The sequence below is a fragment of the Sitophilus oryzae genome, unplaced genomic scaffold (assembly GCF_002938485.1).
Source record: "Sitophilus oryzae breed Bouriz unplaced genomic scaffold, Soryzae_2.0 scaffold_1809_pilon_pilon, whole genome shotgun sequence".
In the NCBI taxonomy this organism is placed as follows: domain Eukaryota; kingdom Metazoa; phylum Arthropoda; class Insecta; order Coleoptera; family Curculionidae; genus Sitophilus; species Sitophilus oryzae.
In genome coordinates, this window is record NW_022146512.1 from 314,181 (window position 1) to 336,065 (window position 21,885).

Consider the following 21,885-nt stretch of genomic DNA (forward strand, 5'->3'; position numbering starts at 1 on the left):
CTTCAAATTTCGGATGTCGTACCATCGGATTTCGGATGCATGAGACTCCGGCTTTAGACAATAGTTAGACAAAAACAATGCTGTCCTTGTCTAGGCGGCCATACTTGTCGTGAGGAGAATGACAGGAATGACACTAATGACTGTTTCCAATTTTCCTATTTCACTGTCACCCCCCTGGTCGAGTCCACACCGGCTCGCAACAATATTAATACATCTGGTATTATCGTATTATGATATATTGTCGATTTTAGAATAAACTAATCGTTTCCATCTTATTTTTTATTAGAATGGTCATATTTCCGCAAGCTCTACGACTAATACTTTCCGAGATACAGCCGAGAGCTATTCTTAGTGGGACATAGTGTACATGCATTTATTAATAAAATAATAATAATAAATAATGTTTATTCAAACTGATCCAATTACAAGGTATATATAAGACTTATACATAACTTACGAATACAAAATAGTGAATAAACATAATATCCTCTTAAGGTAGAACCTTGTCTGAGGAGTTTTATTTCTACAACAATAACTACAATATTTTATTCGAAATTCTTAAACTATATCTAAATGTATCCAATTAATTTATTTCATTGTCCAACACTTAAGCACGCTAAAAAACAAGTTATTACACAGCGGTCAGATATTGACATAGGGTAGATTGCAAGTTCTAAGGCATATAAGATTACATTATTTTTTTTTTCAAATATTATATTTATTGTGAATGGTTTTTAATATTTCATATTTTGAGTATAAATGTATTCATCTCGGTTATTGTTCTACTAAGTATTCTTTTAATCTTTTTTTAACAATATTAATGTTTTGACAATTAACAATCTCTTTAGGTAAAACATTAAATATTTTAGGTCCTACATATAAATGACTTTTTTGTCCGATAGTTTTATGCATCCGAGGTACATTAATAGTTAATTCGCGTCGACGTAGTCAGTTTGAAAGTGTGATTAGATTATTTTTACTTCTATTGCTGAATGTTATAGATGATGTATTAAAACAAAATAATTGTTTAGCGTCAAAAATGGCTGCTTCTTTGTATAAGGCATCAGAGGGATATCTATAGTTTTTATCGTATATTATTTTCAGCAACCATTTCTGAACTATATTTACACTTGATAATTGATTTTTGCTTCCTGAGCCCCAGGCCACAATACCGTATTGTAAATGGCTCTGACCTAAAGGAAAATACACATTTCTTAGTAATTCTATAGGAATTATACTTTTTAAAAACTTAAATATTACAATAAGTGATTAACTTAACTTTTTAGTCACAAACTGAATATGATAATTCCATTTCATGTGGTTATCAAATATTACTCCAAGATACTTTAATTTGTTTGTTGAGCTTATTGTCACTAGCTTATTGTTATAAGTTATATCTAAATTGAATTTTGGAAGAGTATCTGAATAGCAGGCAAAAGGTAAGAAGAAAGTTTTCTTAAAGTTAACAGTAAGAAGATTATTATTAAAGAGATTGCACACTATTTCCATTGATTTTTCTACTTTTGTTTTCAATTGATTCGAACACGTTGATCTGAAGAAAATTGCTGTATCATCAGCATAACTCAAAATGTGTGCATCGAGTTTCAAGTTTAGTAACTCATTAATGTATATACAAAAAAGTACAGGGCCCAGTACAGTGCCCTGAGGTACACCATAGTTGACCACCCTTTTCTGTCTTTTAACACCCTGGATGGACACGCTTTGCTGTCGGTTATTTAGATAGCTTCTAAATAGATCGTTGGTCCTTCCTCTAAAACCCATATTACTAAGTGTGTATAACAGGATTTCATGGTGAACTGTATCGAACGCTTTTGCTAAATGTACAAAAACACACAAAGAAACCTCGGATGCATCAAGTGCCTCTGAAGCCAATTCTGATAGTTTTATAATAGCATCACTAGCGGATTTGGACTCCACGAATCCATATTGATTTTCGGAAAGGAGTTTAAATTGTTTCAGATTTCAGATACAAACACATTCTTTTTTTAATAAGTTTCTCATGAATTTTGGAAAAGTTACTTAATAGCGAAATTGGTCTATAATTTGACATATTTGTGTTTTCTTCTGATTTAAACACAGGTTTAACAACAGATATTTTAAATATATCTGGAAAAGTGTCATTATTTAGAGATAAATTATAAATGTACGTTAAAGGTTTAACAATAAATTCTTTTATTTGTTGTAGTGTGTTTGCCCGAATACCGTCAAATCCTGGAGATTTGTTCTTTTTTAAATTTAATATTTCGTTTCTGACTTCGTTTACATCAGTCCCCAATAATACAAAAGAATGTGAAATGTTTGTAACCTGATACATTTTTTTCTGTTGGAACATTAATTTTAGAGGCCAACTTCGAACCAATTTCGCTAAAGTACTCATTAAACGTATTTGCGATATCCAACGCATTCGTCACACTCAGGCCCTGTTCGTTCTTGATTGACGCTATTTGGGATATCTGTCTATCCCGACCTCTAATATTATTAACTGTTTTCCACATATTACCTGACGATATTTGGACAGATTGGTATTCAGTGTTTTTTTGCTCTAAAATATACCAATTTCTCATATATAGGTCAACAGCTATTACTCCCAGAAAACCAACATTTCCTACAACAATGTGTTTCTGAAGACCAAATGCAAGGTTACAGACAGATGGACGCTAAAATGGATAAGAGACCTATAGAAGTTTCAGCTTCACCTGAAAATACTGACAAAGAAAATACTAGAACCAAATACAATACAAGAAACTCACGAGGAGGTAATAATTGATATATTATAAAAATCTTGTAACTGACAGTTTATGTCTACTCGATGGTATAGAGTATAGAATATTAAGCAAAAAATATAAAATAGTATTTTAATAAATTAAGGTAATAATTACAAATGCTTTATATCGAAACTTTTACAATTCGGTCTAGTCAGCCCATCATAAATTCGTTTACTTGAAAAGTAAATTTTTATCCCTTTATCTGGTCTATTACGTACACATAGAAGGTAGGCATTTGTTGCCTGTTTTTACATATTTCGCTCTAAAATGTACCAATTTTTCATGTACCTATAGGTCAACAGCTATTACTCCCAGAAAGCCATATCCTACAACGTGTTTCAGAAGGCAAAATGGAATGTAACAAACAGATGAACGCTAAAATAGAAAAGACACCTATTCTATTTCAACTTTTATCTATTTCAACTTCACCTGAAAATACAGACAAAGATAATACTAGAACCAAATACAATACTAGACACTCACAAAGAGGTAATAATAAACATACTATTATAAAATCTTGTATATTTTCTAATAGTGTATATGTTTTAATAGAATAATAGTTGTGCAAAAATATATAAAAGATAATGTAATTAATTTAAATGTTCCTTTATCTGACCTATTACCTACACATTGGGTAGGCATTTAACCTCAATACATTTGCGTCGGTTTTACACTTGATCTGCACTAGTGTCTAAATGCTTGGAGATTTTTTAAATAGTTGATTATATTTATAAAAATGTGAAAAAATTCTTAAAAAGTTAAACAGCGCTAAAATAAAAGTAGAATATCTTCCATCCTTGTTTTCTATTATCATTTTTAGAATTTACTGCTTATTTTTACATATTTCCCTCTAAAATGCACCAATTTCTTATGTATTTTGGTATAGGTGAACAGCTACTACTGCCGGAAAGCCAACAACCATGTGTTTCTGAAGACAAAATGGAATGTTACAAACAGATGGACGCAAAAATAGAAAGGAGACCTATAAAGGTTTTAGCTTCACCTGAAAATACAGATAAAGAAAATACTAGAACCAGATACAATACTAGAAACTCACAACGAGGTAATTGATTATAAAACTAGTATTCATTAGTTATAAACTAGTAGTAGTAAATTAGTAGACTATAAAATCTTACAACTCGATAAAAAAATAATAAATCTAATATATTCTTATTGTACTTGGGGAACATTTTTAGAACCAAACCATGCAGATTCTCTTGAAATTGCAAGTCTACCTACTGATAGAAAGAATGGTCCTCCAAAAAATCAACAAAAGAGAAGAAAACATTGTGATGGTAGTTATTCAGGTAATAACGAAAGGCATTATTTTTAAAAATAGAGAGTTAAGTTAGTTAGTTACTTAACTATTTAAAAGATACTAAATTTGCAGAAAACGGTATTCTGGTTTTAATTTTCACTTTAATATTTAAAAAATAGTTTTACATTCATTACCAAACTCAGATTTGTCGCTCGATATAAACTAAATACTTAAATTTTGTGGTAATAGATATGTTACTGATATCTTCCTCTACGAGATGCGAGACCTTAGTGGGGACGCCCTAGTTAGATCCCCTGTGACACTTTGACTGCATCTAACGAACATCTCACTGTTTTGTCCCTGGCTGTAGTGTCCTGGTCGGGGAATTGCACCTAAACGTATAACGATGTCGGATGGGACTACCCTGTCCGTCATATACCAGTCACCCTCTATTGTCTTGTCATGTATCACGAGCAGAGTGTGTGGGGGATCTTGGCTTAACCGCCAGGACCAGGGGCGGATACAGGAATACAGGTTACAGGGATGCGTAGCTAGATAAAAGACTAGCCACGCGTCTAAATGGGTCTAGGCTCAACCTTGGTGTACCAGGGGCAACCCATTGTATTCTCGTCTCTCTTACTTTTACATGTGGGGCTCTGTAGAACTAGACCGACTAAGGCTAAGAACATAGTGGAGCGACGAGGATACCGGCGAGCCAGCAGCGCGATACCGCGTCGAGCAAGCCTCGAGGTGCTAAAACATAGTAGAGCGGCGATGAATAGCGAGATACTTGTGCAAATTTATTATTTTCATTTGCTTATTGATAATTTAAAATGTTAACAGTGGCTGAAATTCTGGGCAGTAGTGTCGCAAACATTTGGTTAGATGAAATTTTCAAAAACCCGAGAAAGTATGGCAAGTTTTATAACCTTTACGAAAATTTGTTGCCACTTCATCTCATAACTTATCTAAAATGTACCGGTTATGATGATTACTGTGATATATTTAAATTATAGGCAAATAAACTTTTATGTTTTTTGTATATAAGATAGGAATGTTAAATATTTCTTATAGTTGTACAGTGTAGAATAAACAACGTTCAGAACAACATCGTATTCGTTTGATTCTTCCTAAATTATTTATATTAATAATTTATTGGACAGAACATTTGGCGACGAGGATATTTTTGTATCGAGTATTTTTATATCGAGTGATATAAGTGAAAAGTGTTATCGAAGTAAAAATCGAGAGTGTTTAAATTAACATTAACGTTTTTTTGTGCGATATTCAAATTAATATTCACAAAATGGCCGAAGTAATAGGAATTCTTGGTTCTTTACAGACATTTGACCATAATTCTTCAAATATAACGGTGTTTAAAGAACGAATTTCGCAGTTTTTCATCGCGAATAAAATTACGGACAAGGACCGAATGAGGGCGATTTTTTTAAATACCCTTTCTGAGAATACGTATGTACTTGTTCGGAATTTATGTGTGCCAAAATTGCCAGAGGAACTGGATTTCGAAAGTTTAATAAAACTGTTGATAGCAAATTTATCACCGGTTAAGTCATATTTCGCTGAGAGACTAAAATTTTACAATAGTAAACGAAAAGTGAATGAAAGTGTCGCAGACTGGGAAGCCCGTGTCGCAGACTGGGAAGCCCGAAGAGTATAGCTAAAAATTGTGGTTTTCAACAAGAATTAGATGTAGTTATGCGTGACATTTTTGTGGTTGGAATAAACGATACCAAAATCATGGATCGACTGTTTGAAGAGGATGCTTCAAAAGCAGATTTCAAGAAGATGGTTAAGCTTGCTTTATCCAAGGAATGTGTCTTGAGGGAGCATGAAGTTCGAGAAAATTTAGGGCTGGTTTCCATCAAGTCGGAGCCATTAAATTTTTATCAGCAAAATCAGAAGTCGAGACCTAGGAAGGAAAGTGCGGTTTCTAAGAAAACTACCCCAACAAGTAATTCATTTTCTCATCAAAGAAGAAGTGAGAGTGATTTTAATAAAAAAGAAATCAACCGTCCACAAGTAAGTGCTTTGTCTGTGGTAGAACTAACCATTTTTCAAAAAACTGTGCTTATAAAAACTGTACATGTTTTAAATGCGGAGAAAAAGGTCATTTAGCACCGCAGTGTAAGCGTTTTCATAAAAGTAATTTTTTATGCGAAGAATATGAGGATAAAACTCATAATAGCGATTCAGAATCAATTTTTATGTTAAAAGATATAAATTTATTACGATATTTCGACAATACTGATATAGATAGTAATGGAAATGTCAAATCAATTAGTTGAAAATATTCCTATTAATTTTCAGATTGACACAGGTTTTGCACATGCTGCAATTTCTGAGAAATTATTTGACAAACATTTTAGAGGTAAAAAGTTACAAAATAATGATTTAGCTTTTTCTGACTATGTAGGAGTTCAATTTAAACCTTTAGGATATATTTTGTTAAGTATTGTTTCTGAAAATAAAAATTATTCTTTAAAAACATATGTTATACGCAATGGTGGTCCTCCACTAATTGGTAGAAATTGTTTAAGTATGTTAGGTTTAGGTATAAGCTTTGGTATAAGTAAAGTTAGTTGTAAAAATGAAACTGAAAATTTTAATTATGTAAGTCCAGAATCTGAGGTTTCAAATTTAATTAGAAAATATTTAGGTATTTTTGATAACCAAATTGGAATATTTAATAAATTTGAGGTAACATTAAAATTAAAAGAAGACGTAACACCGAAATTTTGCAAGCCGAGGCCGAGGCCGGTGCCTTTTGCACTTAAATCAAAAATAGAAAATGAAATTAAAAGGCTGGTGGATAATAAAGTCTTAGTGTCCACTGATTTTTCTGAATGGGCAACACCCATCGTTCCGGTGTTGAAACAAAATGGCGGTATTAGAATATATGGCGATTTTAAAATTACGTTAAATCCACATCTAAAAAGCCAACAGTTTCCTTTGCCACGGATAGAATATTTATTTTCTGAATTACAAGGCGGACAAAAATTTTCGAAAATTGATTTGTCGGAGGCATATCAACAAATTTTGTTAGACGAAAATTCAAGAAAACTAGTTACAATTTCTACGCATAAAGGTCTTTTTAGTTATACGCGATTACCATATGGAATAACATGCGCTCCAGCAATTTTTCAAAATATTATGGATCAGTTATTTTCTAATATACCTGGTGTGGTTTGTTTCTTAGATGACATTTTGATAACAGGGAAAAATGATCGAGAACATTTAAACAGACTAGAAATTGTTTTAAAGAAGCTACTGGATTGTAATTTAAAAGTTAAAGAAGAGAAGTGTTCATTTTTTCAAGATTCTGTACAGTATTTAGGGCATAAAATTGATAAAGAAGGCTTACATACTTCTAATGAACATGTTAAAGCAATTTAAATGTAAATAAGCCAAACAATGTAACAGAATTAAAATCATTTCTTGGAATGATTAATTTTTATTGTAAATTTATTCCAAATATTTCTATGATTTTAAAACCATTGTATAATCTTCTTAAAAAAAATTCTAACTGGTTATGGAGTGAAGAATGCAGTAGTAGTTTTAAACAAGCTAAAGAAATGTTGTTATCTTCCTCTGTACTTGTTCATTTTGATCCACAAAAGCAAATTAAATTAACAGTTGATGCGTCACAGTATGGGCTAGGGGCTACATTATCTCACATATTTGATACTGGTATAGAAAAACCAATTGCATTTGCTTCGAGATTATTGCTTAAAAACGAATTAGCATATTCACAAATTGAAAAAGAAGCTGCCGCAATTATTTTTGGTGTAAGAAAGTTTTTCCAGTACTTATATAATCAACATTTTTTATTATTTACGGATCATAAACCACTTCTTACTATTTTTGGCGATCGAAAAGGATTACCTATTTTTTCAGCTAATCGTTTACAACGATGGGCTCATATATTATCTGGATTTAAATATGAAATTCATTTTGTTAATTCGGAAAAAAACACTGCTGATTTTGGACAGCGACGAAAAACCGGATTCTTGCAATGTTAAAAATAGTACATTTTACAATTTAACTTCTGTTTCTAATATTTCTTATTTAAATTTTTTAGACGATAAATGTTTACCAATAAACTATAAACAAATTAAGAACGAAACAGCTAGAGAAATATTATTAGTAAAATTTATTTTTACGTTAAACATGGTTTTCCTTTAAAAAGCCCTTCAGAAGAATTTAAACCATTTTTTGTAAGAAAAAATGAATTGACAATTGAACAGGGATGTATCATGTGGGGTTACAGATTGATAATACCTAAAAAGTTTCAATTAAATATTTTGAAGGAATTACACAGTAGTCATATGGGTATAGTAAAAATGAAATCATTAGCACGATCTTACGTGTGGTGGCCTAATATGGATAAGGACATTGAATTATACGTAAACAGTTGTAAATCTTGTTGTATACACGCTCCAAATCTAACAAAAAAATCAATTTCATGTTGGAATTGGCCTAAAGAACCATGGACGCGGTTACATGCTGATTTTTTTCATATGTTGAATAAAAATTTTTTAGTTATCCAAGACGCTACTTCAAAATGGCTTGAATGTTTCGAAGTAAATAATATAACAGCTACAACTACTATAAAAGTTTTTAGGGAATTATTTGCTCGTTTTGGGTTACCTATAGAAGTTTGTACCGACAATGGTCCAACATTTATATCAGAACAATTTCAATTATTTTTAAAATCTGCTGGCATACGTCATTTGTCAGGCGCACCGTATAATCCTGAAACTAATGGTTTAGCGGAAAGTGCAGTCAAAATAGTGAAAAATTCAATTTTAAAAGCTAAGTTTCAAAATCCGAATTTTGATTTACATTTAACTCTTAACCGATCTTTGTTCCAACATCGGAACACACCTCATTCTACAACAAATGAATCACCCGCTAAAATATTATTAAATAGAAAAATTAGGACAAAACTTGATCTTCTTTTACCTTCTACTTCAGATATAGTGCGAAATAAACAAAACAATAAATCAAAATATTATTCAAGTAAAAGAAATGAACATTTTAAAGTAAATGATTCAGTTTGGATAAAGAATTATAGAGATAGATTTCCTAAATGGTGTATGGGAAAGATTATGAAAGTTTTAGGTTCTAGAAATTATGTAGTAAAAACTGAAAGTGGTGATACATGGAAACGTCATGTGAATCAGTTGAAAAGAAATTATAATTTGTGTAATATACCTGATTCAAATGATGTGTTCATTAAACCTATAGAAACATTAAATGTAAATTCTACAACATTAACTGATAGTACAAATGTTAAATCGGTAGAAAATGATTGTGAGAAAATTGATAATAGTGAAAACGAGTCGAATTTTTCGGGTTCGGAGACTAGTGACCGTACGTTAAGACGTCGAAGTAAAATTAAAGCTCCAGATAGACTTATATTATGAATTTAGTTATTTCATAAGTTAGTTAAGTAATGTTTTTTAGAATATCTTTATTTTAGGGGAAGAGATATGTGATATATTTAAATTATCGCCAAATAAACTTTTATGTTTTTTGTATATAGGATAGGAATGTTAAATATTTCTTATAGTTGTACAGTGTAGAATAAACAACGTTCAGAACAACATCGTGTTCGTTTGATTCTTCCTAAATTATTTATATTAATAATTTACTGGACAGGACAATTACTATCTTTCCGATCCTATAAAATCTCTCTTACAAATACTAAATCTATTAATTTTTGAGAATCTATCATTTTGTACAGCGCGACAGAGCGACGAAAACAAAATGATTTGGATCGATCTCGCCGCTCGATCTAACCGCTCGAGCAGATCGCTTTACTATCACAGTTTACTATGTTCGGACGTACTTGTCTTCAGAGGTTTGTTTTGGACGCGATGTCGCGCTGCTTGCTCGCCGCTATCCTCGTCGCTTCACTATGTTCTTAGCCTAACCCTCGCGGTGTATCACCAGCTTTGCCAGAACTCTATTGTAAGCAGGAGTACGGAGATACCTCCGACTGCTCCACGAAGGATTTGCTCCAGCAAAAGCGAAAACATTCCACAAAAACGGGAAGAGTAAAGGAACCAAGAAACAGCCTGGCGCATCTCCACCAAGGGGCAAGAGAAAGAGAGCGAACCTCTCACTTCTGCTCCGACAAGGAGCCAGGATGGAAAGCCGTCCAATACCGGAAGGCAAGTAGGGACGTATCACCAGCTTTGCCAGAACTCGAGAGGAGGGCCATGGTCAGGTCCTCACGATAGGGATTGACCTCAAATACAACGAGGCAATAGAGAAAGAGAGATATATCCTCTGTTATAGATCCGGGACAACACCGGTATCAGGTCTAAGGAGAGACCAAGTTAAGGAGGTGGAGAAAATTAAGACAGGTCCTCCAGCCTCCACCTCAAGGGCACCTCAACCGGAAGGGCACATTTTGAGACCTACTTTATTGCTGGCTACTAATTACGTCTATATCATCAGCAAATCTTAGATGGTTAAGATATTCTCCATCTATTTTTAATCCTTTGTTGGTCCAGCCTTTATTTAAATAATAATTATTTATTTAAATTCTAGTTTAAACCAATTAATTCATTCTGATCATCGTTAATAAATGACTAAAAACTCCAATCAAATTTAATTGAGCTTTAATTATTGAATTACCTAAATCCCAAGAAATCAAGAATGATAATTATCTATACATCTACTGATTTTAACAGCTGTTGATAGAAGACTAAAACATATTTAAATTTAAATTATATTTTATGCGTTTATTAATGAAGATAGGCAAGCGACATGTTTTTTTATTATCATTTTAAGCATTTCTGTACATTTTTACATTACATTTCGATCCCAAATGTACCAATTTATCATGTTTAAATCAACCTTACTCCCCGAAAACCAATATTTCTCAACAATATTATATTAGACAGATATATTTTTTTAGCAGACAAAATGAAATGTAACAAACAAATGGACACTAAAATAGAAAATATACCTATAGAGGGTTCAACTTCACCTGAAAATACAGATAAAGAAAATACTAGAACCAAATACAATACTAGAAATTCACAACGAGGTAATTGATATATTATTATTAGTGTGGAAACGATTACTGTTAAACGATTACGATTGCGATTACGATTAAAACCGAAATAATGGTACGATTACGATTACGATTATCAAGTAAAAAATGAAGAAATATGTATTTCATATAATTTATAAAAGAAACTAACGAAAATAGATACAAACTGAAAATAAAATATAGGTTCAGAACAAAAACTTTTAAAATCTAAAATAAACAAGCAAAATTAAGTCCCAGGCCTGTTTTTGGTATAACATAATATAATTTAATATTGAAAATTAAGAGATATTAAATTTTTATTAAGAAAACATAACATTTTTAAGTTTTCAGAACCCAGTCGATTTCTCTTAGGGGTTTGAATGTTTCCTGCTGTAGAAAACAATCTTTCTGACTGGACAGAGGATGGTTTCTGTGCCAACTTCTTAAGGTTTGGATACAAAGAGTTTTCAGACCAGTACTTGAAGACATCTGCTGAATGATCTAAATTAGGTGCCTTTAGGTATCCCTCAACCTCCTCTTTAAAACCAGTGACTGTAAACAATAAAAACATTACTTGAAGCGAAAGGCAGAGTATTCTTTAATTAGTTTCAAAATATATTTTTTTAAATTTTTATGGAAGAAAATCTATATTGTACCGTCCAGAAAAAATTGACAGTGGCTCTTCCATTTCCACATCGTTTATTATTTCTTGACAAATGTCCCATATTCCATCCCGCGTAGAAGCCTCTGTTACTGGCAGTTTAAGTCCAATCTCTGGCACTTCCTCTATAGGGTCATTTTCCAAGGCGGTTGATAATAGAAGTTTTTTCGCATTTACAGCCGTAACACAGTCATAATAATCGATATTTTCGCATTCCTCGCGTCGAGGTGTCCTAGCGCATGGTGAAGTGACCGGGGAATTACCAGTGGTTTTAAAACTTCTCATATTACAATAATCGTATCAAAAATCGTATAAAAATGGGCGGTTACGATTAATCGGAAAAATCTAATAATCGGCGGTTAATCGTAATCGGAATCGTTTCAACACTAATTATTATAAAATCTTTCAACAACGCATAACATAAAAATATCACCTAAATCTAATATATAATATCCTTATTATTTTTGATGAATATTTTTCCAAATATATAGGTTCCCTTGAAATTGTAAGAAAAGATGGTACTCAAAAAAATCTACAGAAGAGGAGAAAACATTGTAATAATATTTCAGGTAATAATGAAAGGGTTCATTTTTAAAAATACAGAGTTAACAGAAAACGGTATCTTGGTTTTAAGTTTCACATAAATTACGTAAGTTTCTAAAAAAACGTGCGCTACTGACTTTTTTCTCTTGTTGACAACATTGCGTAGTAGCACAGATTAGGTATCCTATAAGTATACAGATAAAAATCTTGTCCCTAATTCGTGGTATGAAAATTGTTTTTATGACGATGTGCAAACGAGTAAAATTTCCTGTGCGCAAAAATTAACTCGCGTAAAATAACAATAAACAGCGTAATAGAGAGATATCGCTAAACCGAATAGCGTGCATGGAATTTAATAAAGCCAGGTGTTATTTCCTTTACTTGAGGTGGTATTAACTCTCTTCATTTATAGTTATCGGATCGGAAAGAATTCTGTTCGCGTCGCGTCCGCTATTTAAACTTAACCTAACTTTGAATTTAAAACTTTGAAATTGTTTTGTTTACTAGGTATTTTTAAACTAAAGGGCTAAAGTGCTTATTTCCAGTGCTTTATTGTTCAACGTCTGCCAGTGGGTTTAGGGCAGCAAGCAACAAATTCTCTTAGAAGGGCTAAGTCGTCATCTGCTGTAAACCTAAGCCTCTTTATAGGTTCTTTAATATTGGAAGAGGTGGAATCCATATTTTGGGCCATATTTATTTAATTAAAACTAATCCCAGCTACTTAAATATCAAATTACCTAATAAAACTAAAGTAATAATTCAAAACAATTCAAACATAACCTAAAATAAAAGATCTCGCCGGCCGGCCCCGGTTGTAAATAGCCGCACACCCATTTAAGCAATTTTTAAACGTTATTTAGAAATAGCGCTTGATGTAATTGATCCGCAAATTACGTCAGGCGATAACGTTATTAGCGGGTGTTGCGTTAAATAATTATTCGAATGGTATGGTAAGATAATTGACTCGCGCATATCGTAACCATGATAAGGTACGCGTAAATACTGCATGACGCTATTCGGTTTTCCGATATCTCTCTAATAACTGTGCCGGTCAGGCGCTGGGCACAATTTTAGAGGCCATAAGTGGGCGTGATATGTGCGCAAACTAGTAACCTAACTAGTGCCCGATTCTGAAAATTGGAACCACGAAAAACAATAAAGAAAAAACAGAGTTTATAATCTGTATGTAGTAGTTCAGGACACATATTTTTGAACTTTTGTAGCTAGTTAGACGTTGTGGTCCAGATTAGCATACTAAAAGATTTCGATCTCCTTGATGGGATAAGGCAATTTTATTTATCACAATTAATGTTCAAAGAAAAAATAAATCACAAATCACAATAAAATTAATGTTAATATAAAAAATCTTATTTTTACCTGAGGAAATATCCAAACGAAAGATATTGCACATGTTTTTTGAAACGTCCTGTATATTAAACATCAATTGGGCTAATTTTCGCACTTTTAGATAATTTTTTGCCCATTTGATACATTTTCTTTATATTTTTAGATATGGCCAATAAATCTTACAACATTAAAAAGAAACTGAAAGTGAAAGTCCCATTCCATATAGACAGAAATCGTTTGATGTCTTTGAGAAGTTTTACAAAAAGTAAGTTGTTATGAGTATTTATTTATGATATTGCTGAACCATGTACCTTCGAAAAGACACTTTACCAGTACTAATTTTTTTGAATATTTTTTATATTTTTTCTTAGTCCTCTTCAACAATCTGTTTTTGTTGTTGACACGTTTCATTTAACTTTATCCAAGCTGTCTTTTTGTTAATTGGATTCATTAACAAACTGTTTCTAACCATAATTGTATTCTCTATCTGTTTATCTGAATATGTTCAAGTAGCCTTATCATATTTAACATGTTTTCATTTTTTTTTTTCATCCAAATAATTATTCTTTGTCTTCGTTAATTTTAACTATTTCAACTACAAAGTGATACAGGAATTACATGTGCCTTCTTGAACGTCTTGAAAATATTCAGTTTTCAAATTTTTGGTGGTTTTTTGGTTAAATTTCTATCATGTCACAACTTAATATTACTGATTTTCTTTTGGTCTGTTCAGCAAAATCTTTATCATGTATGTATGTATTTTAATACTCACCCATTTGAAATTTAAATATGAAACAAATTTCAACCTGTTCTAAGTGATAACGAAAAGATCTCGGTTTTGTGCCTGAATGTTAACCAAAGTTCCTTATAATGTTATAATATTAATCACATCTAACACAGATGAGTATTTATGTTGATATGTATAAGATAGACTTAGATTTATACCAAAGCATTAGAAATTACTGTGTTTATTATATATATGAATAAGCATATTTATTAAAGTTGTTCAAATTATTTTTTTTTCTGTTATTAAAAGTAGTCTAGTTTATTGCTGTTCGTCATTTTGAAATTTAAATGTTGACAGTTGTGTTATATTTTTTTAACTATATTTTTTCTATATTGTGTTTGTTATTGTCGTTTAAGACTTATATTTCCTTTCGTTTTTTGTTCATTTGTTATGTTTAGCATTAGTTCACTCATTTTACCTAATATAAGAGTTTCTAATATTAATATTTTACTTTTCACTTACCCTTTTATACTTAACGTTAACATTTATATAATTTTTTCATTTCATCATTTTAAGTACCTAATAATGTATTAGTTTTTATGGTTTAAAAAACGGCGCCAAGTTGACTTCATTTCCCAACCAACTCTGACGCTGTTTTTTTTTCATTGTATAACCTGTGTTCATTTTTTGCATTGTTTTCGTTTGCGCCATTTAGAATTAAGATGTTTTTGAGTTTACATTTTGTCCACCAAAACAATGCATATGAACTGTATATTCGATCAAAAAACAGCGTCACAGTAGCCTTTGAAATGGCAATCGATAATTTCCGTTGGGCTGACCTACAATTAATTATATAATAATTGATATAAATCTGTTAAAAAATGTATCTGAAACTTTTTTACTAACTTAATTTTATTACATGTAGGGTCGGCTCAATAATAATTATTACCAACACTTTTTCTATTAAAGGATATGTTTCTAATATCTCAAGCCTTTTAATAGAATTAATACTCTGGTAAGCTTGATTTTAGATGAAATACATAGTTCTTCATTCATCCTTGTTTATTTTATTATTACTCTTAAGCGTTTGTTTAAACAACATCTAAATATATTTCTGTTTTCTAAGCAGCACTGTACGAACGGAAAAACGACGTCAAGGAAGGCCTAGAAATGCGGCCTCGATATTTTTGTAAGGGTCGAACGTAATGTAAAATTTTATTTAAAGTCTAGACGTTGGTACGACAAAAATATGTCCTTTAAAAGAATATTGTGACGCTGTTTTTTATTGCGAGGTAGTTTTGTTTTGTCTGTTCTTAAATTGATATATTTCTGGCATGTTTGTGCTAACTTTTGATTAAAATCAGACCACACTGTATAGGTTAGTCTTTCTTCTTAATAGCTCTCTTGTTCGTTTATTTTCAAATATTCATTCTTAAATAAAAGTTCCTAAACTGTAAAAATATATCAGTATATTTATATGTATAACAGGGTTTCTGGTATTATAAAAAAGCATATAATCATGTTATATTAAAATAAATAAAAACATCAAAATTTATAAAATATTTATACATTTAAGTAAATCCTTGATAACAGTATAGGTAGTATATTATATTAAAGGTTCTTGAACATCGTAATCCCGTTTATTACTAAACTCAATACTAGGTTCATCATCCCTATCTGACAGCAGTCTTTGTTTTGTGGATCTAGTTTTTCCCAGAAATCTATAATCAAAAAAAAATATATATATATACAGCAGACAGTGGTATCGACTGACTAGTGAGAAAGAACCCCCACTAGTTCCTAGATTTTATATACAGGGTGACAATTTGAAAACGAACAGTATTTAATATTGCCCCTACCGATGATAGTATGAATTTTTTTTTTGGCGAAACGCGTCAATTTACATATCAAGGGGGACAATTTTTGAGGCATTTGTTGTCGTGTTACTTTCAACCCCTTGACCCCCAGGGCACCTACCCTAAAATTTTAAATAGCAACCCCTATTTCTTTTACCATGTTGTCTTATAAAATTCTACATAAACTGCATTATTTTTTTGAGAATTTTATAAGGAACACAAAAATGGTAAAAGAAATACGGGTTGCCATTTAAAATTTTAGGGGTAGGTGCCCTGGGGGTCAAAGGGTTGAAAGTAACACGACAACAAATGCCTCAAAAATTGTTCCCCTCTTGATATGTAAATTGACTTATTTCGCCAAATTTTCATACTATCATCGGTAGAGGTAATATTAAATACTGTTCGTTTTCAAATTGTCACCCTGTATACTACCCTATTGTCACCCTGTACACTAACTGAAAACTCCCTTGAAAAAATGTAACAAATATGTTTATCAGTAGAATACATATCTGTATGTAATTTGTATTATACAGGGTGTTTCTCTGAGACTTACTTTGAAACTAGTACTTTAATTCGGTAGAACTAGTTTTTTTATGATTGAAGTTCTTTCTCTATACGGTTCTTCTCACGTTACTTTACACCATTTCGACATTTGACATAGTGTATAATGCTTTATCTCGAACGAAAAAGACAGTGGATACAAATATGTGTGCTGCTATAGACGGTATGTTAAGGTACGCGCACATTGACCAGAGCCGCGCGCGCCGCAAGAATCGCACTTTTTTTCTTGTCGCGCACACTGACCAATACCGAACGCGCCGCCATTATTCGCTATTTTATTTCTTTTTTCCCATACTACACCCGTATTTGCCAATCGAATTTCTCATCAGTCGCTTCCGGAGTCCTGTCTGCGGTGATAAGCGTGTTTTTTAATATTTCTCGACAATAAATGACAATAAACAAGAAATAATTATGAGCTCTTTGCTAATAGAAGAAGAAGAAATCACGAGAAAGAATCGAAAGTTGTAGGTTCACAATATTTGCAAAAATCCACATTACATATTTCCATATTTAATTGAGGATGAACTAAAAATTGTTTAATATGAGCCATAAAAAATTTGCGAACTTTCTTGGCATATTGAATTTCTAATCTCCTCTTCGGCTACCTACGCTACGTAGAGTGGAAGGAATTGCGTGTGACGTCAGCAGTGGCGGACTAAGCCTGTCGGGGGCCTGGGGCGGCGAAGCTAAATGTGGCCCCGGTCTGTTTAGATAATGATATACATACTCCTAATGCACACTTTGTAAAAATTGAATGACGTATGTATAATGGTTGACAAAATTCAAGTATTTATACAGGGTGTCCCAGGCTGAGCCTGCGTTAGAAGTTTCTAGAAAACTGCAATATCTAGGTACAAGATTTTGTGCATTTCATTGTTTCACAATGAGATCTATCGATTAAAAATATTTCCAATATGGCGGCACTTTCGGAAATACATGAAGTTGACAGCAACTTTCTTATTTTAAATGGGTGGCCCCATTTTTTATTATATACTTAAATTCTCTGTAAAATTTTATGAATTTTGATATTAAACACTCTATATCTAACGTTAACCGTTTCTGAGAAAAAAAAATATTTATAATTTTTGGAGGAAAAAACTGCCTGTCAAAAATATGTATATAGCCTAAACGTCAAATTTAGTGATTGCCACAGCCACTGTACCATAAAGAGAAGATATGTGGCTATCTATGTCAAAAATTAAATTGTCCGAATGTCATATATATAATGGCCGCAGCTGTCATGGAATTGAGCGATTAAAAAATTATCATAAATCATTTTTTTTTTCAAATGGAAATCCACTTTTTTTATTTCACTCGTGAAAAGGCTTTCGTTACTTTCGTTTTTAAAATTTGTTACTTTTTGACTATACAGGTTCCTGTACCTAAAATAAATCGTTTTTAAGTTATTTAAGATTTAGCTTTAAAGCGTATATGTTTCTTGATTTTAACCAGAAGCCTATGACAGTATATTATTGATCATCATTTCCAAGCTAACTTTGCGCTGGTTTTTTTTCGATCTTAGGGTATATTATTAAAATATCAACTATTAGATATCACTCAAGAACGAAAATACGAGATATATTTATATTTTTATTATATAGATATATTTATATTATATTTTTAATTCATTTTCTGACAGATGGAAATAAATTGGCTGACTGTTTGACACTTAATGTCAAAGGAAGCTAGATAAAATCAAGAAAAATATACGTTTTCAAACTAAATCTTAAATAAATTAAAAACGATTTATTTTAGGTATAGGAATAGGGAATGCAATCCCGCACCAAAATCTCAATCCCGCAAACCTGCGGGATTAAAGCAATCAATCCCGCGGATCCGCAAAATTGCGGGATTGTAAACAATAAATGCTCTTCTTTTCTCTCTCCGATTTTGGGATGAGGTTTGGACCAGGTTTTAGACGCATCGATTGTGATTAAGATGCTATGTGGTTTTCGAAAATATATTTAGCGAATTCTCGTATACAGAGCGTTTTATAATAGTGTACAAATTTGGTCAAGAATTTTTTTTACCGAAAATTTACAATTTTTGAAAAATCGAAATTTTTACTATGTAAAATAACTAATAAAAGTTTTTTTTTAATTTTTTGTTTTAAGGAAAATACGAGTTTTTTTCGAAAAATATGCATTTATAGTCATACATTTGGTCCTAAAATGGTACAAAAGGCGTGGTACATTTTGCATAGATAGGCCCACAATATACTGATATAGCGTGTATCTTAAACTAGCTGAACAGAAATTTGGTCCGATGTATACAGGGTGTTCAAAACATATATTTAATATTAAATAAACTTAAATTTTATTATAATTTATCTACTTATTTTATACTTAATTTTTTTTCATTAATAAAAATTAAAAAATTAATTTTTTTTTTCAATTTGTGTTAGTTATCTGCTTTTAGATACACTCTATATCAATAATTTTTTGGCATATGCAGAATGTACAGCTGGTTCCAATAAAATTGAATACGATTTAAAACATATTTTTATTATTTCGGGCAGTATATTCTATGATACCAATCCTCCATTTCTCAACTCATGTCATGCTGACATTCTGAAAAGTTTATTTGCTACTTTATCAAAAGCAAAGTTGTTTTATTCAATGTCACACTGCTCAAATATTCGAAAAAAATGAGTCGTATTCATTTTTTTTGGAACCAGCTGTTCAAAGTTAGTACCATTTAGAACCATCGTATGACTAAAAATGCATATTTTTCGAAAAAACGCCGTATTTTCCATAAAACAAAAAAAACCGATCAAATTGTTTTTTCTAATTTTAATACAGATTAGTCGTACTTGGTAAAAATTTAGATTTTTTAAAAACTGTAAATTTGGTAAAGATTCTTAACCAAATTTTCATACTCTTATAAAACACCCTGTATACGAGAATTCGCTAAATATATTTTCGAAAATCACATAGTATCTTAATCACAATAAATGCATCTAAAACCTGGTCCAAACCGCATCCCAAAATCTTTTTTAGTTCAAGAGATATTCAACTTAAATTTACCCTAAAATTTTGCTTGTCCCGATAATTATGTTCGGCAGTTTATTTAACGAAATTGTCCACAAGTACTAGTTAAACGCTTTTCTTCACTTTCACGTTACGCTGGAAAGAAATCTAATAACTAACCTGTTTGTTTCACTTATTTTTAATGGCCAAGCCGTAAGGGGAATCCCCTAGTGTCGATCCCGCAGATCCCGCGCACGGTAAATCCCGCGGAATCACAGAGGAATTGCGGGATCCAGCATTTGCGGGATTGCATTATATATATATATATATATATATATATATATATATATATATATATATATATATATATATATATATATATATATATATATATATATATATATATATATATATATATATATATATATATATATATATATATATATATATATATATATATATATATATATATATATATATATATATATATATATATATATAGAATATTATATTTAGGTCATTAAATCAAGCAAGACCAAACGCAGGATCCATTTGGCATGGGTAGCATTTGGAAATATGAGCGATATTTTCAAGGATAAAAAGGTACCCATCAACTTAAAGAAAAAGGCTTACGACAGCTGCATTCTACCTGTGCTTACGTATGGCTTAGAGACATGGCAATTATTATTTCAAGCTGGGTAAGGAGAACCAAAATACGGAGACCAAACGCAGGATCCATTTGGCATGGGTAGCATTTGGAAATATGAGCGATATTTTCAAGGATAAAAAGGTACCCATCAACTTAAAGAAAAAGGCTTACGACAGCTGCATTCTACCTGTGCTTACGTATGGCTTAGAGACATGGCAATTATTTTATTAACATTTATTATTATTTTTAGGGTAATCCCAGAACAGCAGAACTACGAGTAGCACAAAAAGCCATGGAAAGAATTATGTTGGGAGTCACCATTAAGGATAAAATACGGAACTCCCATATACGTCAAAAAATAAAATTAATAGATGTTGTTAGAGACCTAGGGGAATAACAAGTGTGGGCTGACCAAAAAAGAGATGGGTCGATGACGTCAGGGCAGTGGCGGGAAGTGGCTAGAGATCGCGAAGCATGGAAAAACCTAGAAGAGGCCTATATCCAACACTGGATGGAACCAGGCTGAGAAAGAAAAAGAAGAAGAAATCATAAATTCGGCATATTGAATGCTGAAATTTGGTTTATAGGTTAAGGAAAGTCGGCATATCCGATCTATCTAAATATCTAAATCAACTGATTGGATATCAAACAGGGAGGCCAGAAAAAATAATTATTTCCGTTTGTTATAAAATTACTGAGATCTTTGTTATTTTAAATTCAACCCTACGAATATTATTTAAAAAATTAAAACCCAAATAAAATTGCTTTTCAACCCGATATCATGTTCCTATACCTAAACCTGGTTTCTTCAGTAAAGTCATTTAAAAGATAATAATTCTATTATAATTGTTTCGTTGAAAAAAATCGTTGCCATGACAAATATTGAAACTTTGAAGTATCAATTAGTAGTACGAGAGCTAGCAACGTCGGAAAAACAAATATTTTAAGACGTCTGGTTCTTTGATATATCTTTTACTATGCACTCTAGAACAGCATAAAACAGCATGCGGCTGCCGGTAAACGTGACCTGACCCGGATTCGAACTCTGAATCATCAGTTCGTGGTCGGAAACTCTACGCACTACGCTATGGAGACATGTTCGATTTATATTCAATACTAGAATTTATACGACTAAATTAACAAAAAATATAGGATACGATATATATACATATAGAATTCTACCGATGCGCAGTAGTGAACGCAACGGGTATCGGCAGCCAGATGGGCCGCATGCTGTTCCAGAGAGCATAGTAAAAGATATATCAAAGAGCCAGACGTCTTAAAATACTGTTACGGATTCCGTGGGTCCACTATTTAAACTCACGATAAAATACTTAACGAATTTATTTGTTTCACTCTGTACACACAACTTATACTATTTACAACACAACTTATGCAACTACTATTACTCTAACGGTATTTCGCGGTATTTTCAAACTTCAGACTATCTTCAGACTTTAGA

The 21,885-nt window shown here is 31.8% G+C and overlaps 2 protein-coding genes across 14 annotated transcripts in view; one reads left to right on the forward strand and one right to left on the reverse strand.

Moving 5' to 3' along the window:
- The window catches only part of LOC115883100, a 51,014-nt gene extending 36,824 nt beyond the window's left edge, over positions 1 to 14,190 (forward strand). For both annotated transcript variants that reach the window (XM_030901393.1, XM_030901394.1), the window contains exons 12-18: positions 2,592 to 2,777; positions 3,081 to 3,275; positions 3,673 to 3,849; positions 3,983 to 4,093; positions 10,994 to 11,125; positions 12,263 to 12,340; positions 13,825 to 14,190. In XM_030901393.1, the coding sequence (XP_030757253.1) occupies positions 2,592 to 2,777; positions 3,081 to 3,275; positions 3,673 to 3,849; positions 3,983 to 4,093; positions 10,994 to 11,125; positions 12,263 to 12,340; positions 13,825 to 13,940 (995 nt within the window). In that variant the 3' untranslated portion in view covers positions 13,941 to 14,190. The remainder of the gene's footprint in view (positions 1 to 2,591; positions 2,778 to 3,080; positions 3,276 to 3,672; positions 3,850 to 3,982; positions 4,094 to 10,993; positions 11,126 to 12,262; positions 12,341 to 13,824) is intronic.
- A 140-nt stretch (positions 14,191 to 14,330) lies between these two features.
- Positions 14,331 to 21,885, reverse strand: part of LOC115883099 (copper-transporting ATPase 1) — a 120,309-nt gene continuing 112,754 nt past the window's right edge. For 11 of the 12 annotated variants that reach the window (XM_030901383.1, XM_030901382.1, XM_030901384.1 and 8 more), the window contains one exon: positions 15,946 to 16,109. In XM_030901383.1, coding sequence (XP_030757243.1) covers positions 15,995 to 16,109 — 115 coding nt within the window. In that variant the 3' untranslated portion in view covers positions 15,946 to 15,994. Of the gene's footprint in view, positions 16,110 to 21,885 lie in introns of all 12 variants that reach the window. The other variant, XM_030901386.1, reaches the window with a different exon arrangement.